Consider the following 16,878-nt stretch of genomic DNA (forward strand, 5'->3'; position numbering starts at 1 on the left):
CAAATTTAAATTGTAATCAATACCCACAGGTATTTTACTCGACCTCTTCACAGAAGGTCAAAGGTACAGCTATCCTGCTTCACCACACTCTCCCGCTGACAGTTGAGACAATCCACGAGGATCCCCAAGGTCGATTCATTATTTTAACTGGCTTGTTTTCACACGCCCCTATCACTTTAGCCATGGTATATGCACCCAACACTTCTCAAAACACTTTCTTCTCTCACTTTTTTGCCAGACTCTCACAATCTAAAGTAGGAAAGGTAATAGTAGGAGGGGATTTTAATACCGTTTTAAACCCGCAAATAGATCGTTCGCAACCTATATTGCGAGACAATCGTACTATTCGCAAAGGTTCTAAATTGCAGTCCCTATTTGTGAATACTAATCTATATGACACGTGGAGAGTGCTATACCCTAATGACAGAGCTTATACGCATTACTCGATGCCGGCATGGCACATATTCTAGGCTAGATATAATCTTTGCGGATGCTAACATGACGCAGAGCCTGAAATCGGCTGTCATTTCAGTTCCTTGGTCCGACCACTCGGCTATGTTTTGCGACTCGACATCTTTCCACAATTTATGCCACGGTTTGGTTGGAGATTAAATGACTATTTGTTTCTAAAGAAGGAAAATCTTGGTAAAATAAGACAAGCTTTAAGTGACTTTCAAGCAGACAATAGTCCAGAAGAAACTGCTCCTATTGTTAGATGGGAAGCCAATAAGGCAACTATCAGGGGCTGTTTGATCAGTCTTGCCTCCCATGAGAAAAAGATAAACAAGCAGGTTGTGGCCAACTTAGAGTCTCAAATACAAGCTCTTACTATCCAACATCAGAGATACCCCAAACGCACAACCTATCTTAAGCTTCAAACCTTGAAGGGACAGTTAGGTAATTGCTTGCTGACAAAGCGGCTAAAACACTTCAATGGCTACAGCAGCGTTTTTATGAAAAAGGGGACAAAGCTGACACGCTGCTGGCACGTAGGCTCCAGAATAAGTGTTCTCGTAATCGCATTGTTGCCATCAGAGATCAAGCACAGCAATTCTTATATGATCCCCAGTCAATAGCAAACAGATTTTATACTTATTACAACTCACTATATAACCTCCCCTCACCTACAGACCCCCCCAGACATTTTTTGTAAACAAATACATGAATACCTCCTAACATGTTCCCTTCCACGCCTCACAGAAGCACAGCTGGCGATACTTAACGCTGACCTTACGTTGAAAGAGATAAAAGAGACTATTAAATCTCTCAGAAGCCCGGTCGCACCAGGCCCAGATGGCCTTACTGCATCATATTATAAAAAGTTTGCTCCTGACTTGGCGCCAATGCTTCTTTCCCTTTTTAGAGCAATTCTAAATGGTAAAAACTTCAAAAGGGACACCACCAGGGCAGATGTCATCGTTATTGCCAAAGAGGGTCGTGAGCCGAGTTATTGTGAGAGTTACCGGCCCATCTCTTTACTGAATGTAGATTTAAAACTATTTGCGAAACTGCTTGCAAACAGGTTAGCCCACGTGATTCCCGCTTTGGTCCACCCTGACCAAGTGGTATTTATTCTCGCTTGGCAGGGATCAGATAATACAAGACGAGCGATTAATCTAATTGAGGCAGCTAACCGGACACTCGCCCCTGCCCTAGTGGTCTCCCTCGACGCAGAAATGGCTTTTGACAGGGTCTCGTGGTCCTTTATGAGAGCCACTCTTAAAGCGATGGGTTTTGAGGGTCAGTTTATGTGTGGGCTAGCTTCCCTATATTTCAATCCCTCTGCTACTGTATGGGCTAATGGGACTGCGTCATCCACATTTCAAATTACTAATGGCACTCGACAAGGATGTCCCCTCTGTTGTTTGCCCTAACAATGGAACCCTTGGCATCTCAAGTTCGTAATAATCTAGCGACCACAGGGATTCAAGCAGGTAAGACTAATTACAAGATCTCCTTATATGCGGACGACATCTTACTAACAGTCACTAATCCCCTCACCTCTCTCCCGGCCATTCAGAGCGAACTCAGTGAATATGGCGCATTATCTAACTTTAAGATTAACAAGGACAAATCCGAAATCCGTCCTCTTAACTTAACGGCCCACCTCTTGGACTATCTGAAACAGCAGTCAAATTTTAGATGGCAACCAGACAAACTCAAATACCTGGGAATCTACTTGACTAGTCAATACAGTCAAATATATGCTGCCAACTTTCCTCGACTTTTGAATTTGCTTAAACAAGACCTTGAGAAATGGGATAAACTATACATCTCCTGGTTAGGCCGCATGACAGCAGTAAAAATGAACTTGTTCTCCCTATCTGGGTACCCTCGTTGGCACTTAAAACCCTTCAGAAATAAATTGCACATTTTATTTGGGCAGGCAAACGACCCCAAATCCAAGTTCGCACGCTCCATCGTCGAACCTCAGAGGGAGGACTGGGTCTTCCAAATATCTCTAAGTATTACATTGCTACGCATCTGACCCAGCTAGTTCTATTTCACCCCCCGCCTGGCACTAGATTATGGGTTGACATAGAGGCTTACTTCATACAGCTGCTCTCGCCTTACTCCCTTTTATGGATCTCAATTAAACATCGTCCACCACTCCCTTAGCTTCCATCTTCTACTCGTTTCTCACTCTAGATTTGGGATTATAGTACTCACGCTTTTCATTTGATAGCTAATCCTGAAATTATGTTTCAGCTGTGGAATAACCCGGCCTTTCCCCCTGGGCAGTAACAGTCCTTCTCTCAACACTGGTTTAGTCGAGGGCTCTGGTTTCTGACGGATATAGCACCCATGCAAATTTTTCCTGAGTTTGCAGACCTGCAGCGGTTACATAGCATCCCCCATGAACACTTTTATCAATATCTTCAATTAAGACATCTATTTCATTCTCTCCTAGCGTTTAAAGCCTTTTACCAACTTACGCTTTTGGAAACTTTTGGTCAAAATAGATCTCCTGCTGGTTTAATTTCTACATTCTATAGTCTCTTGGTGGTATTTCGACAACCTATCAAAGATTGATATTAGCTAAAGTGGGAAGAGGACTTTGGAGTGGAACTGGACGTTGATGATTGATCCGAAATCAGGACTCCAATAGCTAAAAGCTCTATTTGCATGCGGACCAAAGAGAATACGTATAAGCTACTTTATAGGTGGTAGCTAGTCCCCACTCGTCTAAAAGCTATATTTTCTGATGCTTCCAGTTCTTGTTGGAGATCCTGTGGGCAAGTGGGCTCTTTTTTGCACATCTGGTGGTCATGTCCGAAGATGGTCAGATTCTGGCAAAAGGTACATAATATAATCCTTAGAGTTAGTTTGATACAAATTCATCCATGTCCTTCCTATTCACTCCTGCACAGACCAGTGCCTGACGCTGACAAACATGAAACAGCATTAGTGAGCCACATTCTTAATGCTGCTAAATGCGCGACAGTGGCAAGTTGGAAACACCCTGAACCACCTACGCTGCCTGAGATAAGTAAAAGAATTTGGCAGACTTACCGCTGCGAACATATTACGAGTATACTTAATGACCGACCTAACAAATTACGAAATACCTGGCAACCTTGGCTAGCTACTTACGGAGTAGAACAATCAAGCACCTCGAGATAGAACTGACACCATAAACTTAGTATCATATCTCATACTAAATATTTGATACTGGCTAACACATCGGGTTGAGTTCCCCCCCTTCTTCTTTTTCTATCCCTTGCCCCCTCCCCTTTCTCTTCTTGTGCTCCTCCTTCCCTCAATTTTTAATGTTCTTATTTAAGTTTGCAATAACAATGTTCTTAATAACTTTATATACCAATTGAGCAATTTATGTTCTAATCTTTATGCTGTTATAACTTGAAAAACCTAATTAAATATGTTTAAAAAAAAACAAAAACACACTATAAAAGCTGTAAGTATTGCAGCTTTTATAGCTGTTTTGAAGCCATTATTCTTGCAATGGGATAGCTAAATACTAAGTTTGACTTAAAAATATTGGTTCTTTAACATTATTGACTGCAGCCGCCCTGATCGCCTCCGAGATGTTGCTGACCGATTTGGTGTGGACCATGACGCAATGCTAGACAATGTGTTATATGCCCGGGCATACACCAGTAAGAGACAAACTGCAACTTCTCCATAACTGTTATATGTAACGTAATGTAACTCTATGCAAACACCTAATTGTTGAGAAATTGTTTTTAAAAAAAATTAAATGTATTGTCAATAAGGTTAATTCACAAAGCGCAATTCCGTTACAAAGCACAAATGTTAAGTCAATTTGTATGGGAAAGTGCATGGATTGGCCTGTCAATATGACAATGACAGCACCGTTGCAAAATTGTGCTTCCTCCTCAGGGAGTAGCCGGGTAGAATGCAGCACTCATTGTTTTATTAAGTTCAGTAATGTAAAAATAGAGATATACTAGATATACGAGATATACTAGATTAGCTATTTAAATGAGCTTCAAGTTGCTGCAAATTTATGAGGGGTTCACTTTAGATGCACAAAACAACTTGATTTGTACACATTATCAGAGGTAACAGAGATCAGGCATTGGACAACACTTTCAATGGGACCCTTTATTGCATCACCCAGGCACAGATAGTACAGAGAAGTGCATTTATAAGTAGAGAAATGCCAATGTAAAAACATAGATGTGACTCATGTAAGCTGTTATGTGCGTATTGTCGCTAACCAATAACGATTGTCGAACCTCGATTTGTGTTTCCAAAGCACAAAGATTTATTCGCAATAAGTAGAATAATATGCTCAAGCGCAGTAAAAGTAAATACAGCCGTTACTTATCGCAGGCGCTCTGGATCCAGTGCAGTCATTCAATCCTGAAGTCTGGGGACAAGATGTCTGCAATCTGGATCACAAGCTGCTGCTTATATACACAATCAAATACAGTAATACAATGAAGATGGTATAGCTTGCATCTATTGGTCCAGGTCTCAGGAATGTCCAAGGGGTTGTCAATCATTGGCTGGTTCATCCTAAGGAATCCAAAGGAGGGGGTCATCTCTGCAGGGGGTATGCTCTGCTCTTCCCGCCAAGATTCCTTAGTCTTAAGTAGATCATAATTCCCTATCATTCATAACTTGCGTATGCACTCTGCGATTCCCTCGCAGAGTGAACCAAACAGTAGGATATGTAACGAGGTTCATTATGATACCACTCATGATGTTATTCCTTCAACCCGTTCCGTGTATTTCACTAATATGCATGTAACTCTGATATAACATATAAATACTACTATATTTCGACATAACTGACTATGTATTGCAACTACCATTAATGTGTACTATTTTATAAGTATGCGTGTTTGTGCGAATGTATGGTAAAAGACCAATTACTGTTGCTGCCACGTGTAGTGGATGCGTACGCCCTTTCACGCCGCAGCGTGCCCTGGTACGTCATAGCGTACCGTACGCATCTATTCAGACAAAGACAACCAAGTTCGCTAGACTTTAATTGAAATGACTTTATCCAATTTGCTGACTTCGACAGGTCCACCCTTTGATAGTGTACTAAACTATCACCCAATCACCGTTTCAAGTTCAGGATTATACAATGCTTCTTCACAGACCATGATCTCGGTATCTGGTACCACCCTTTCAGTCTCTTTCTCAGTGCTACTCCTATGAGAACGTTTTCCACACTTCAACACAGTAGGAACACATTTGACAACTAAACCAATTGCTAAGATGACATCCAGTATAAGGAGAAGGAGCTTACCTACACTAGCAACCATTTCCTGTACCCACTCCCCCAGACCGGAGAACCATTTCACAGGGTTCAACCACGAGAACCAACCCGCCACCTTTTCCCCGACCTCATATAACGATGAATTATGGCTCTTTCGAAATTCCCATTTCAGCTGTAAAATTTCATCCATCTTCCGGTCTATAACCTCTTTAGGGTCATCCGTATTATTAGTAATGTACGTTCAACATTTGACACCGAACTGGGTGGCCAGTGTCACACAGTACCCACCAGTAATAGAGGTGAGATAATTTAGTACCAGTCTATGTTGCACCAACTCCTTCTTGTACGCTTGTAGCTCCCTTCCAGTATACCTGAAAGTGTCATCATACATCTCGGTGATATTATCTATTAATTTAGCTAGGTCTTGGATATATTTAAAGTTTAATGTTCCCTGAGCAGTCCTGGTGAGTTCTAGAGCAACCATAACTTGGAAACCAGCAGTTTCACTAATCAATTTTGTAGCTATGGGTTCCTCACCAGGAATCATATTTCTCTTGCCACGGTGTTCATACTGTGTGTGTATGTATGGTGGTGATGTAGTCTTGTGAATATCAACCATTTCTTAATGAGTTTAGCTAAGAAACACAAGCCCTTGGAACTCGGTGTCACCCAGGAATAAGCTTTCCTCCCACAAACAAAATACACATCATCAAGGAGCAGTATGCAGTAATTATATCACACAGAGTTTTGATAAAACTACCCATGCCCAGTGTCTCCATTTGTTCTAGACACGTGTCGGCATTAATGACATTTTTACATTTATCTGTAGAGACTTTTCCAATGGATACCTTCAAGATGGGAGTGTAAAATTAGTGTGCAGCCCAATGATCCTATCCCACACCTACATGGCATCCGAGATGGACCGTAACCTACACAGAGGAGATGGGCGAGCGGACCTTGGTGTCCAGAGAAGGTCTAACAGTGGGTAACTAGGACACAGAGCTCTTTCAAAGTCCACCCATGGCTTCGAAGCATGCGGGAGCGCCCATTCACCCAGGTGACTCAATATGCAGGCCTCTTGGTAATACGTTAGGTTAGGAAGCATCAACCCCCCACGTTGTTTAGATAAGGCTATGCATTTATGGGAAAGTAGGGGGCGTTTCTGGCACCACACATGACATCATTAGGGTATGGAAGCAGGCCATCATTCGTTCAGGTACGATATATGGAATAGTGCGGAAAATATACATTAATTTTGGTAAAAGCATAATTTTGAAGACAGCTATACGACCCAGCCAGGAGACCTCGAAGTCGAGCCAATTCTTATTTAAACAGGCGAGATGCGAAAAAATTGGAGTGAAGTTGATTTTGAATACTGTAGATAAGGTAGGGGGGATATGTATACCCAAATATGGCAAAGAGTCTTTTACCCATACAAACGGAAATTTCTTTTGCAAGGACGATAGTGAGGATTGTGGAATATTAATAGGTAGAGCCTCAGATTTAGTAATATTCAATTTGTAAAATGAGGCTGAACTGTAATCATCCAAAATGCATTTCAAGGCTGACAACGAGGTCTCCGGGCTGGTGACAAACAGAAACACGTCGTCTGCAAACAGACATAGTTTATGTGTGTGGGAGTGAAAGGTAATGCCTGGGAAATGAGAAGCCTGTCAAATTGTATGAGCTAAGGGTTCAATGGCCATGACAAACATCAGGGGAGAGAGGGGGCACCCCTGCCTTGTTCCATTAGTAATAGAGAAGGAGGAGGATAGGAAACCATTGGTAAATACTCTCGCAGAAGGTCCCTGATATAAAGCTAATATAGAATGTAAGATGTTACCTTGAAAGCCAAATTTGAGTAGAACTTCCTTCATGTAGAGCCAATGTAACCTATCAAACGCTTTCTCTGCGTCAAGGGAAAACATCACAAGCTCCTCCCCATTCCCCAGCCAGAAGATCTACCACATCCAAAATGCGCCGTGTGTTATCTGACGCCTGGCGTCCCAATATAAAGCCCACCTGGTCCGGATGGATAAGCTGAGGTAGTAAGGGGTTCAGACGATCAGCTATCAACCTAGCATAGATTTTTAGGTCGGTATTGAGTAGTGCTATAGGTCTATAGTTCTTACAGTGAGAGTGATCCTTACCAGGTTTGGGGATCGTTATTATTTGTGCTTCTAACATCTCAGCAGGGAAGCTACCTCCCGTCAAAACATCATTATAGAGATTGGTAAGAAGCGGGGCCAGCTCTGATTTAAATGTATTATAAAAAGCATTAACTAAGCCATCCGGACCAGGGGACATGTCTCTAGGTAGGCGCTTAATAACTTCTTCAACCTCTCGCTGAGACCAAGGGAGATTTATCAGCTCCAGGCTTTCATGATCCAGTGAAGGAAGATTAAGGTCATAAAGGAAGTGTCACAAATCGGGATCTTAGCCGCACTTACCTCATACGCTGCTGTCATATCACGGCTACCTGGGTCCCTTCTGGTCATCTGCAGCATTCCCGTTCTCCACACCTTTGTTTGTAAACAAACACATACTGTTTGTTCTGCTGCATGGGCGTGGCCATCTTGGATGCAGTCAGGTGATCATTCCAAACCAACCAGATTCAGAAGCTGTGATCACATGAACTGATCAGCCAATAGTTGTTTGGGACATCCTATTTAACCTGCTGCTGTGATCTGTTCATTACCAGAACAACACACTTCTCTCCAGAGGATAGTTCTTGGCTTCAGTGTTCCTGACTGCATTACAAGTGCAGTGTTCCTGACTGCATTACAAGTGCAGTGTTCCTGTCTGCATTACTAGTGCACTGTTCCTGTCAACATTTCTAGACTGCTCATTCCCCTGCTATATTCTACAATGAGCAAGAAGATCAACCAGGCTGCTAAGTTCTGTTTCACTCCTGCTCCAGCTAGTCCCAAGGGTCCCGAAGCGGATCAAGAAATTCAGACGACCGTGACAGTTTGTTCTGGCCTAATGGATCCTCTAGGGGAACATACCCCGAGGGAGGACTCTGTCCAAATATTAGCTGAACGCATTGAGAGACAAGAAACTAACCAGGGGCAAATTTTGAGATTGCTGCAGGATGTTTCTACATGTATGGATACCTTGCAGTTATTCCGCAGTCAACCATCCCATACTCCGCCTAAGCCAGTAATACCTGCTTCACTACCTACTTCATCCGGACTCCATCTTCCCACGCCAGCTCAATACAATGGCGATCCGAAGAATTGCCGCGGGTTTCTCAACCAGTGTAGTATGCACTTTGAATTACAACCCGGGAATTTCCCCACTGCACGTACCAAAACTGCTTATATTGTTTCGCTACTATCAGGGCAAGCTCTGGCATGGGCATCACCGCTCTGGGAAAAATCGGACCCAATTTTATTTGATATTGATAGCTTCCTGTCTACCTTCCGCAGAATATTCGACGAGCCTGGAAGAACAACGTCAGCCGCTTTAGATATTCTGCGCCTTCGGCAAGGGCAGCGGTCTGTGGGCCAATATGCCGTTCAATTTCAAACACTTTCCTCTGAACTATCATGGAATAACGATGCTCTTGTTGCGGTCTTCTGGCAGGGCCTGTCTGACCACATTAAGGATGTATTAGTGTCTCGGGACTTACCTACAACGCTAGACCAATTGATTACCACCTGCAATCGGGTTGATCTTCGGTTCAGAGAGAGAGCTCTAGAAAAGAGGAAGCTGAAACACCCCAAGTTCCACCCTATTCAACGGGTCCGTGTACCGTCTCCTTTCCCTGAAGGACCCATGCAATTAGGCAAAGCACGTCTTTCACCCACCGAGCGAGAACGGCGTGTTAGAGAGAAAATTTGCTTATACTGTGCCAGTTCCGGACATCTGTTAAATCATTGTCCTCGTAAGCCGGGTAAACACACCCTCCTAGCTGACGATGAGGAAGTGAGCCTAGGAGTGGCCCTTCGCTCCCCACAAGGCAAGGACTGTATTATCCCAGTCACTCTGAAACACGCTCAAGGCTCCCAATACATTTCAGCCCTGCTGGATTCTGGAGCAGCTGGGAATTTCATGTCTGCCAGATTAGCTGCTGAACTAGCCATTCCACTAGAAAAAATTCCAGTGACCATCTTTCTCTCTGCGGTTGACGGTAGCCGTATTCCAGGGGGTTCCATTACGCATCAGACTTCTCCAGTGACGCTCCAAATAGGAGTTCTGCATTCTGAGTCTCTTACCTTTTTGGTCATCCCAGAAGCCACTAGCCCTGTGGTTCTCGGGTTTCCATGGCTTCAAACGCATAACCCCCATATTGACTGGTCGACTCCACAAATCCTGGCGTGGGCTCCAACTTGTTTCGGGGCCTGTTTACAACGTGTTCTTCCACATTGCTCCACCTCTGATAAGGAAGTTTTGCCAGTTCCTTCTGCCTACCAAGAGTTCACAGACGTTTTCAGTAAGCAGGCCGCTGAAACTCTACCACCTCATCGGGATTGGGACTGTCCCATTGATCTTGTTCCGGGTAAAACCCCACCGCGTGGCAGAGTCTACCCTCTTTCTATCCCTGAGACAAAATCTATGTCTGAATATGTAAAAGAGAACTTGGAAAGGGGCTTTATTCGCCCATCCTCTTCACCGGCAGGAGCCGTGTTCTTTTTTGTAAAAAAAAAAGATGGTGGATTACGTCCCTGCATCGATTACCGAGGTCTCAACGACATTACCATCAAGAACCGGTATCCTCTGCCCCTCATCACAGAGTTATTTCACAGAGTCAAAGGTGCCCAAATATTTACGAAGTTGGATCTCTGCGGGGCCTACAATTTGATCCGTATCAGGCGTGGCGATGAATGGAAAACCGCCTTTAACACCAGGGATGGGCACTACAAATATCTTGTCATGCCATTCGGTCTGAGCAATGCCCCAGTGGTTTTTCAGAATTTCATAAACAAAATCTTTCGGGACTTACTGTACCATACTATTGTGGTATATTTGGACGATATCCTCGTTTTCTCCTCTGATATCCAGTCCCATTGCAGACATGTTAAAGAGGTCCTCAGCCGTCTCAGAAGGAATAAACTGTATTGCAAGCTTGAAAAATGCACCTTCGAAGTTGAATCCATTCCATTCTTGGGGTATATCATCTCAGGCACTGGTCTCCGTATGGACCCAGAGAAGGTGCAAGCTATTCTTAACTGGCCTCAACCATCTACACTAAAGGCAGTACAGTGATTTCTGGGATTTGCTAACTACTATCGAAAATTTATTCGTGGCTACTCTACTGTAGTAGCACCACTCACAGCCCTCACCAGGAAAGGAGCTAATCCTGCCAAGTGGTCTGAAGAGGCCCAATCTGCTTTTCAACTTCTGAAACAAGCATTTATTTCTGCTCCCATACTCAGGCAACCAGATTTAACCTGTCCATTCTACTTGGAAGTTTATGCCTCATCTGTCGGAGTAGGGGCAGTTCTCTCCCAAAAAACAGCTGATGAGCAATGGCATCCCTGCGGGTTCTTCTCCCGAAAATTTTTACCAGCTGAACGAAATTATGCCATAGGGGACAAAGAGCTGCTTGCCATCAAATTGGCGCTTGAAGAGTGGAGACATTTACTTGAGGGAGCTCGTTATCCTGTCACAATATACACGGATCACAAGAATCTGCTCTACCTTAAAACTGCACAGTGCATGAATCCACGTCAGGCCCGATGGGCACTATTCTTTTCTCGATTTGATATCCATGTCACCTTCCGTCCCGGTTCCAAAAATCGCAAGGCCGATGCTCTGTCACGTTCTATGGTAAAAGAGGAAGATTCCATCACTGTGGATCCACGGCCTATTATCAGCCCACTCAGCATCGCAGTCAGTAGACCCGACAATACACCTCCCCAGGGGAAAACTTTTGTTCCTGAGAATCTGCGTAAAAAATTGCTCCAATGGGCACATTGTTCCAGATTTGCCGGTCATGCTGGCATCCGCAAAACTCAATCTTTCACATCGAGAAGCTACTGGTGGCCTACGCTTCATCAGGATGTTCAGCAATTTGTTTCCGCATGTGGCAGCTGTGCCCAACATAAAAGTTCAAGACAATCTTCAGCTGGTCAACTTTTACCTCTGCCTATTCCCACCAAACCCTGGACCCATATTTCTATGGACTTTGTTTCCGATTTGCCCAATTCTAATAATTTCAATACCATCTGGGTCATCGTTGACCGATTCTCTAAAATGGCGCATTTTGTTCCTCTCCTTGGACTCCCATCAGCACCTATCCTGGCTCAGCAATTTATAAAGGAGATCTTCCGTTTGCATGGGTGTCCTGAAGAAATCGTCTCTGATAGAGGAGTTCAGTTTGTGGCGAAATTCTCGAGATCCTTGTGCCAAGCACTACAGATCAAACTAAACTTCTCTTCGGCCTATCATCCCCAATCCAACGGGCAAACGGAAAGAGTTAATCAAGACCTAGAAACATTTCTCCATTTGTACATATCCTCTTCTCAAGACGACTGGGTAGATCTGCTTCCTTGGGCAGAATTTGCTCATAATAATCATTATCACGAATCCTCTGCTTCCACTCCGTTTCATACGGTCTATGGCCTACACCCCATGGTACCCTTGTTTACTCCACTTCCTACAGCCTCAGTACCTGCCTCTGACGTTTTCCTAAAGAATTTTTCAGGCCACTGGCGCCAGGTACGGGAATCTCTACTTAAAGCGTCCCAACGCTACAAAATTCAGGCCGACAAAAAGCGATGAGCCATTCCAAGCTTGAAACCTGGAGACAGAGTCTGGCTGTCTACTCGCAATCTACGCCTCAGAGTTCCATCTATGAAATTCGCTCCTCGCTTTATTGGACCGTTTAACATCTCCCGAGTCATCAATCCAGTGTCCTACAAATTACATCTACCATCTTACCTCAGGGTACCCAACACCTTCCATATCTCTCTCTTAAAACCACTGGTGCTAAATCGGTTTTATACACCCAAACTGGTTTCTCCTGAAGTGCAGACTAAACATGGTGACGAATATGAAATTAAAGAGATCTTGGATTCTCGGTTTCGACATAAAACCTTACAATATCTAGTCGACTGGAAAGGCTATGGTCCAGAAGAGAGGGCCTGGATCAAAGCTTCTGATGTTCACGCTCCATCTCTCATCAAAAAATTTCACCGCAAGTTTCCAACGAAGCCCAAATCTAAGTGTCCAGTGGCCACTCGTAAGGGAGGGGGTACTGTCACAAATCGGGATCTTAGCCGCACTTACCTCATCCGCCACTGTCATATCACGGCTACCTGGGTCCCTTCTGGTCATCTGCAGCATTCCCGTTCTCCACACCTTCGTTTGTAAACAAACACATACTGTTTGTTCTGCTGCATGGCCGCGGCCATCTTGGATGCAGTCAAGTGATCATTCCAAACCAACCAGATTCAGAAGCTGTGATCACATGAACTGATCAGCCAATAGTTGTTTGGGACATCCTATTTAACCTGCTGCTGTGATCTGTTCATTGCCAGAACAACACACTTCTCTCCAGAGGATAGTTCTTGGCTTCAGTGTTCCTGACTGCATTACAAGTGCAGTGTTCCTGCCTGCATTACTAGTGCACTGTTCCTGTCAACATTTCTAGACTGCTCATTCCCCTGCTATATTCTACAATGAGCAAGAAGATCATCCACGCTGCTAAGTTCTGTTTCACTCCTGCTCCAGCTAGTCCCAAGGGTCCCGAATCGGATCAAGAAATTCAGACAACCGTGACAGGAAGTTAGATATGGACAGTTCTGTTGGCTGTACCGTATCGCCATCATCTCGAAGGTTGTAAAGCTTGGTATAGTATTTAGCAAATTGATTTGCTGTATCGGCGGGGTTGTGGATCTTATTACCCCTGAATGGCTTTTATTCGATTTTTAGCCTGCTTACCTCTGAGTTTGCGGGCCAAGAGCCGACTGGCTCTGTTGCCCGTAGAGTAAAATTTCTGACGCAATTTAGTAAGGGCTGATTTCATGCAAGATATAAAAAGTGTATTAAGCTGTTTTCTGATGACATTTATTTCTTTTTGAAGGGCTTTAGAAGGGCGTGTCTGTTTCTGTGTCCCTAGGGTGTTTAGGTTAGATTCCAGCGTATGTTGACGAAAGAGATATTGTTTTTTTAAGCGTGCACCTATTTGAATAGCTGAGCCACGAAGGACTGCTTTCAGTGCGCACCAATGAGTAGAAAGGGATGTATCCTCTGGGTTATTCACCTGGATATATTGTGACAATGCCTCCGACAGACCGAGCCTGGCCTCCAAAGAAGTAAGTAAATAGGCCGGCATCCGCCATGGCCTCGGGGGGATTTTAGTTAAAGTTAAATTCCAGGTCCACTCTATTGGGGCGTGGTCTGACCATGTAATGGGGAGAATCTCAACTGTGTTAGTGTGCTGTAGCATGCACTTGTCAGTCAAAACTATGTCTATTCTAAAATATGTGTTGTGTACACTAAAATGATAGGTATAATCCCGTACATTTGGAGACTGGACCCCCCAAACATCATAGAGATCATATTCCGCCAGTAATTTACAAAAGGCTGTTGAAGGGCCTAAAGTTGGATCTGGGCCTGACAATCTTAATGGCCTAGACTTATCTATCTTGGGATCTAGAGTCAGATTAAAATCTCCCATCAGGACCAGGTGGCCTCTACGCACCTTCTGTATCTCCTCACAAAGTATCCTAAGAAAGGGGATTTGGTGGGAGTTAGGGGCGTATAGAGAAACTAATGTCACTTGTTTATCTTCTAGGAGCCCAACCAAAATTATAAAGCGGCCAGATTTATCCTCTATTTTTAGTTGAAGGTTAAAACGTACATTAGCACTGAACAGCACGGCCACACCATTCCTTTTGAATGGACCATTGACAAAGTATCCCACGGGGTATCTTGAATCCCTAAGCTGTGGTGGAGCCCGGGACTAAAAATGTGTTTCTTGTAGGGCTATAATATCTGCTCTACGTTTATGGAATGTAGTAAGCGCCAAACTGCGCTTATTTGGGGAATTAAGCCCCTTAACATTCATAGAGTAGAACTGAACCATTAGTTATGGGACCTGAAAGGAGAAGGCTATCGCAAGTGGGCCTGAGTTATTCCTATGATGTGTGGTGTGAGTGATCCGGGAGATGGAGGAACCGGGATGGAAGGGTACAAGAGATAAAAAGAAGAAAAAAACTGAACTGACCCGTAGAATGGGGCCAGAGCATTTACCACAGAGGGAAGCGTGTGGCAAACTGGGTACCGTGTGGGGAGGTGGTGGGACAAGTACAGGATCCCACCCATGTAACACTCAAGAAAGGGTAGAAATGAGAAAAAGAATCACCTATTTAGCCAACGGATTACACCTACTTAAATCTCTGATATACCATAAGAGAACAGAAACAAGAACCTTATTATAACAATACAATATGAACAACATGACGTCCATATAACATCATACTAAACCTATAACATAGTATGAAAGAAATATATATCTTACAACAAAACAATCTGGACCCCGCAAGGAGGGACACACTTCCAGCGGGGGCACCAGGCCACCCACTACAGCATTCCTAACCCCGCAAGGCCACAGACTATCCTTAAATAAACCTGATTGATACATTTCGTGACTTATGCATCGAAAATAAAGGTATGAATGAAAAGTATTAAACATTAAATATCAAGAGTACTAATGGTCATCAAGCACTTATCAAGCCAGAGGTAGAAGTTGTATGGCTTGCGAATACAACCATATCATTGGACCTCAATCTTTAGAAACACGAGTCCATTCTGATTGGAGCGGGGTCTTGCTAGAAGCGGTTTCAGGTGGGAGAGATATGTGCCATTCCTCCAAGAGTTTGGTGCCAGCTTCAAGGGACGAGATAACATATGAGGACTGCTCATGTCGCACCAGCAGCTTAACTGGAAAACCCCACCTGTACGAGATGTCGTTTGGTCGCAGGGCAGCCGTGATTGGATGGAGAGCTCTTCTTTGGTTGATGGTAGTGAGTGACAAGTCTTGAAAGAGCTGCAAATCCCCCAGCGTTGCCACATTAGACAGGTCCCGATCTGCAGAAGGGTGTCTCTCGGAAGATTCTCCGGCAGGGATCGAGGACGTGGAAGGCGGTGGATGCGATCAATGAGGAAATCTCTGTCGTCCCCCACAGGAACTAGCTTCTTAAACAAAGAAACTGCATAGTCTTGTAGGTCTGCATTGGAAACAGACTCTGGGATGCCCCTGATCTTAATAATGTTTCTGCGGGAGCGGTCCTCCTGGTCTGCTATTTTGCCTCTCAGAAAAGCACCCTCGCTCTGGAGGGAGTGGTGTGAGGATGAAAGGTCATTGTGGAAAGCAACCACTTCTCCCATCTTTGTCTCGAGGTGGTCTGTTCGATCTCCAATTTCAGTGATCTCTGCCTTCAAGCCTCCAATTGCCGCTCTCATTTCAGAAGACAAGTCAGCCCGAAGAGCAGTCAGCATTTGCTGTAAAGTAGAGTGCAGAATGCGCGCTGTTAATGGAGCATCCAAAGCAGCATCTGTTCCCAAATCAGGGACAGGCGTACGTGAAGGGGAAATCTCTAACTCCTTGGTCCAGGCAGCTGGAGGAGAACCTCTTGAGGTGGAGGGTGAGCTTGACGCCGACTTTGGCTTTGGTTGAAATTTAAGTGGAGGAGCCAAGACAGTAGGTGTAATCTTTTTAGGAGCCATGAGAGACGATCTAATATGTAGAGCCTGTAGAATTTGAGGGTGGACTCCCCTGAACGATTGATTGCTTAGAGTGTCACGCTGGGTGGGTATCCTGTATGTTAATTCAAATGACTTCCATTATTAGAACGAAGAGATATCCTTATCTCTCGAAGTACAGAATTATTTTTCACTGTGTAGTGCCAGATATTTTACATAGAACCGTCCTGCCGCAATCTTATTTTTAACCAGCAGGTGGCAGCAAAGTCCCAGCTTTTAGATGCAAGTGTTTTACAGCTCTCAGTATTTATACGTAGATTAGGTCAAGACACAAAACTTATAGCAAGAGGATATAGATGCAAGGTTCAAGAGCTGGAATACTTTGTCACAGAATCAACTTGCACTGGATAGAAATGAACCAGCTATAGCAATATAGGGTCACTGGTGCGCCGCTCAGGTCTCGGTGTCAGCGTGACACACCAAGCTCTCCCCCACTAATCTTCAGC

General features: G+C 44.1%; 1 protein-coding gene across 12 annotated transcripts in view; it reads left to right on the plus strand.

Moving 5' to 3' along the window:
• The window catches only part of DMC1 (DNA meiotic recombinase 1), a 326,134-nt gene that overhangs the window by 169,281 nt on the left and 139,975 nt on the right, over window positions 1–16,878 (plus strand). For 11 of the 12 annotated variants that reach the window (XM_075182845.1, XM_075182850.1, XM_075182852.1 and 8 more), the window contains one exon: window positions 4,027–4,118. The exons of the other annotated variant lie outside the window; for it this stretch is intronic. In XM_075182845.1, the coding sequence (XP_075038946.1) occupies window positions 4,027–4,118 (92 nt within the window). The remainder of the gene's footprint in view (window positions 1–4,026; window positions 4,119–16,878) is intronic. 12 annotated transcript variants of the gene reach the window in all.

This window comes from Mixophyes fleayi, chromosome 8 (assembly GCF_038048845.1).
Source record: "Mixophyes fleayi isolate aMixFle1 chromosome 8, aMixFle1.hap1, whole genome shotgun sequence".
Taxonomy (NCBI): domain Eukaryota; kingdom Metazoa; phylum Chordata; class Amphibia; order Anura; family Limnodynastidae; genus Mixophyes; species Mixophyes fleayi.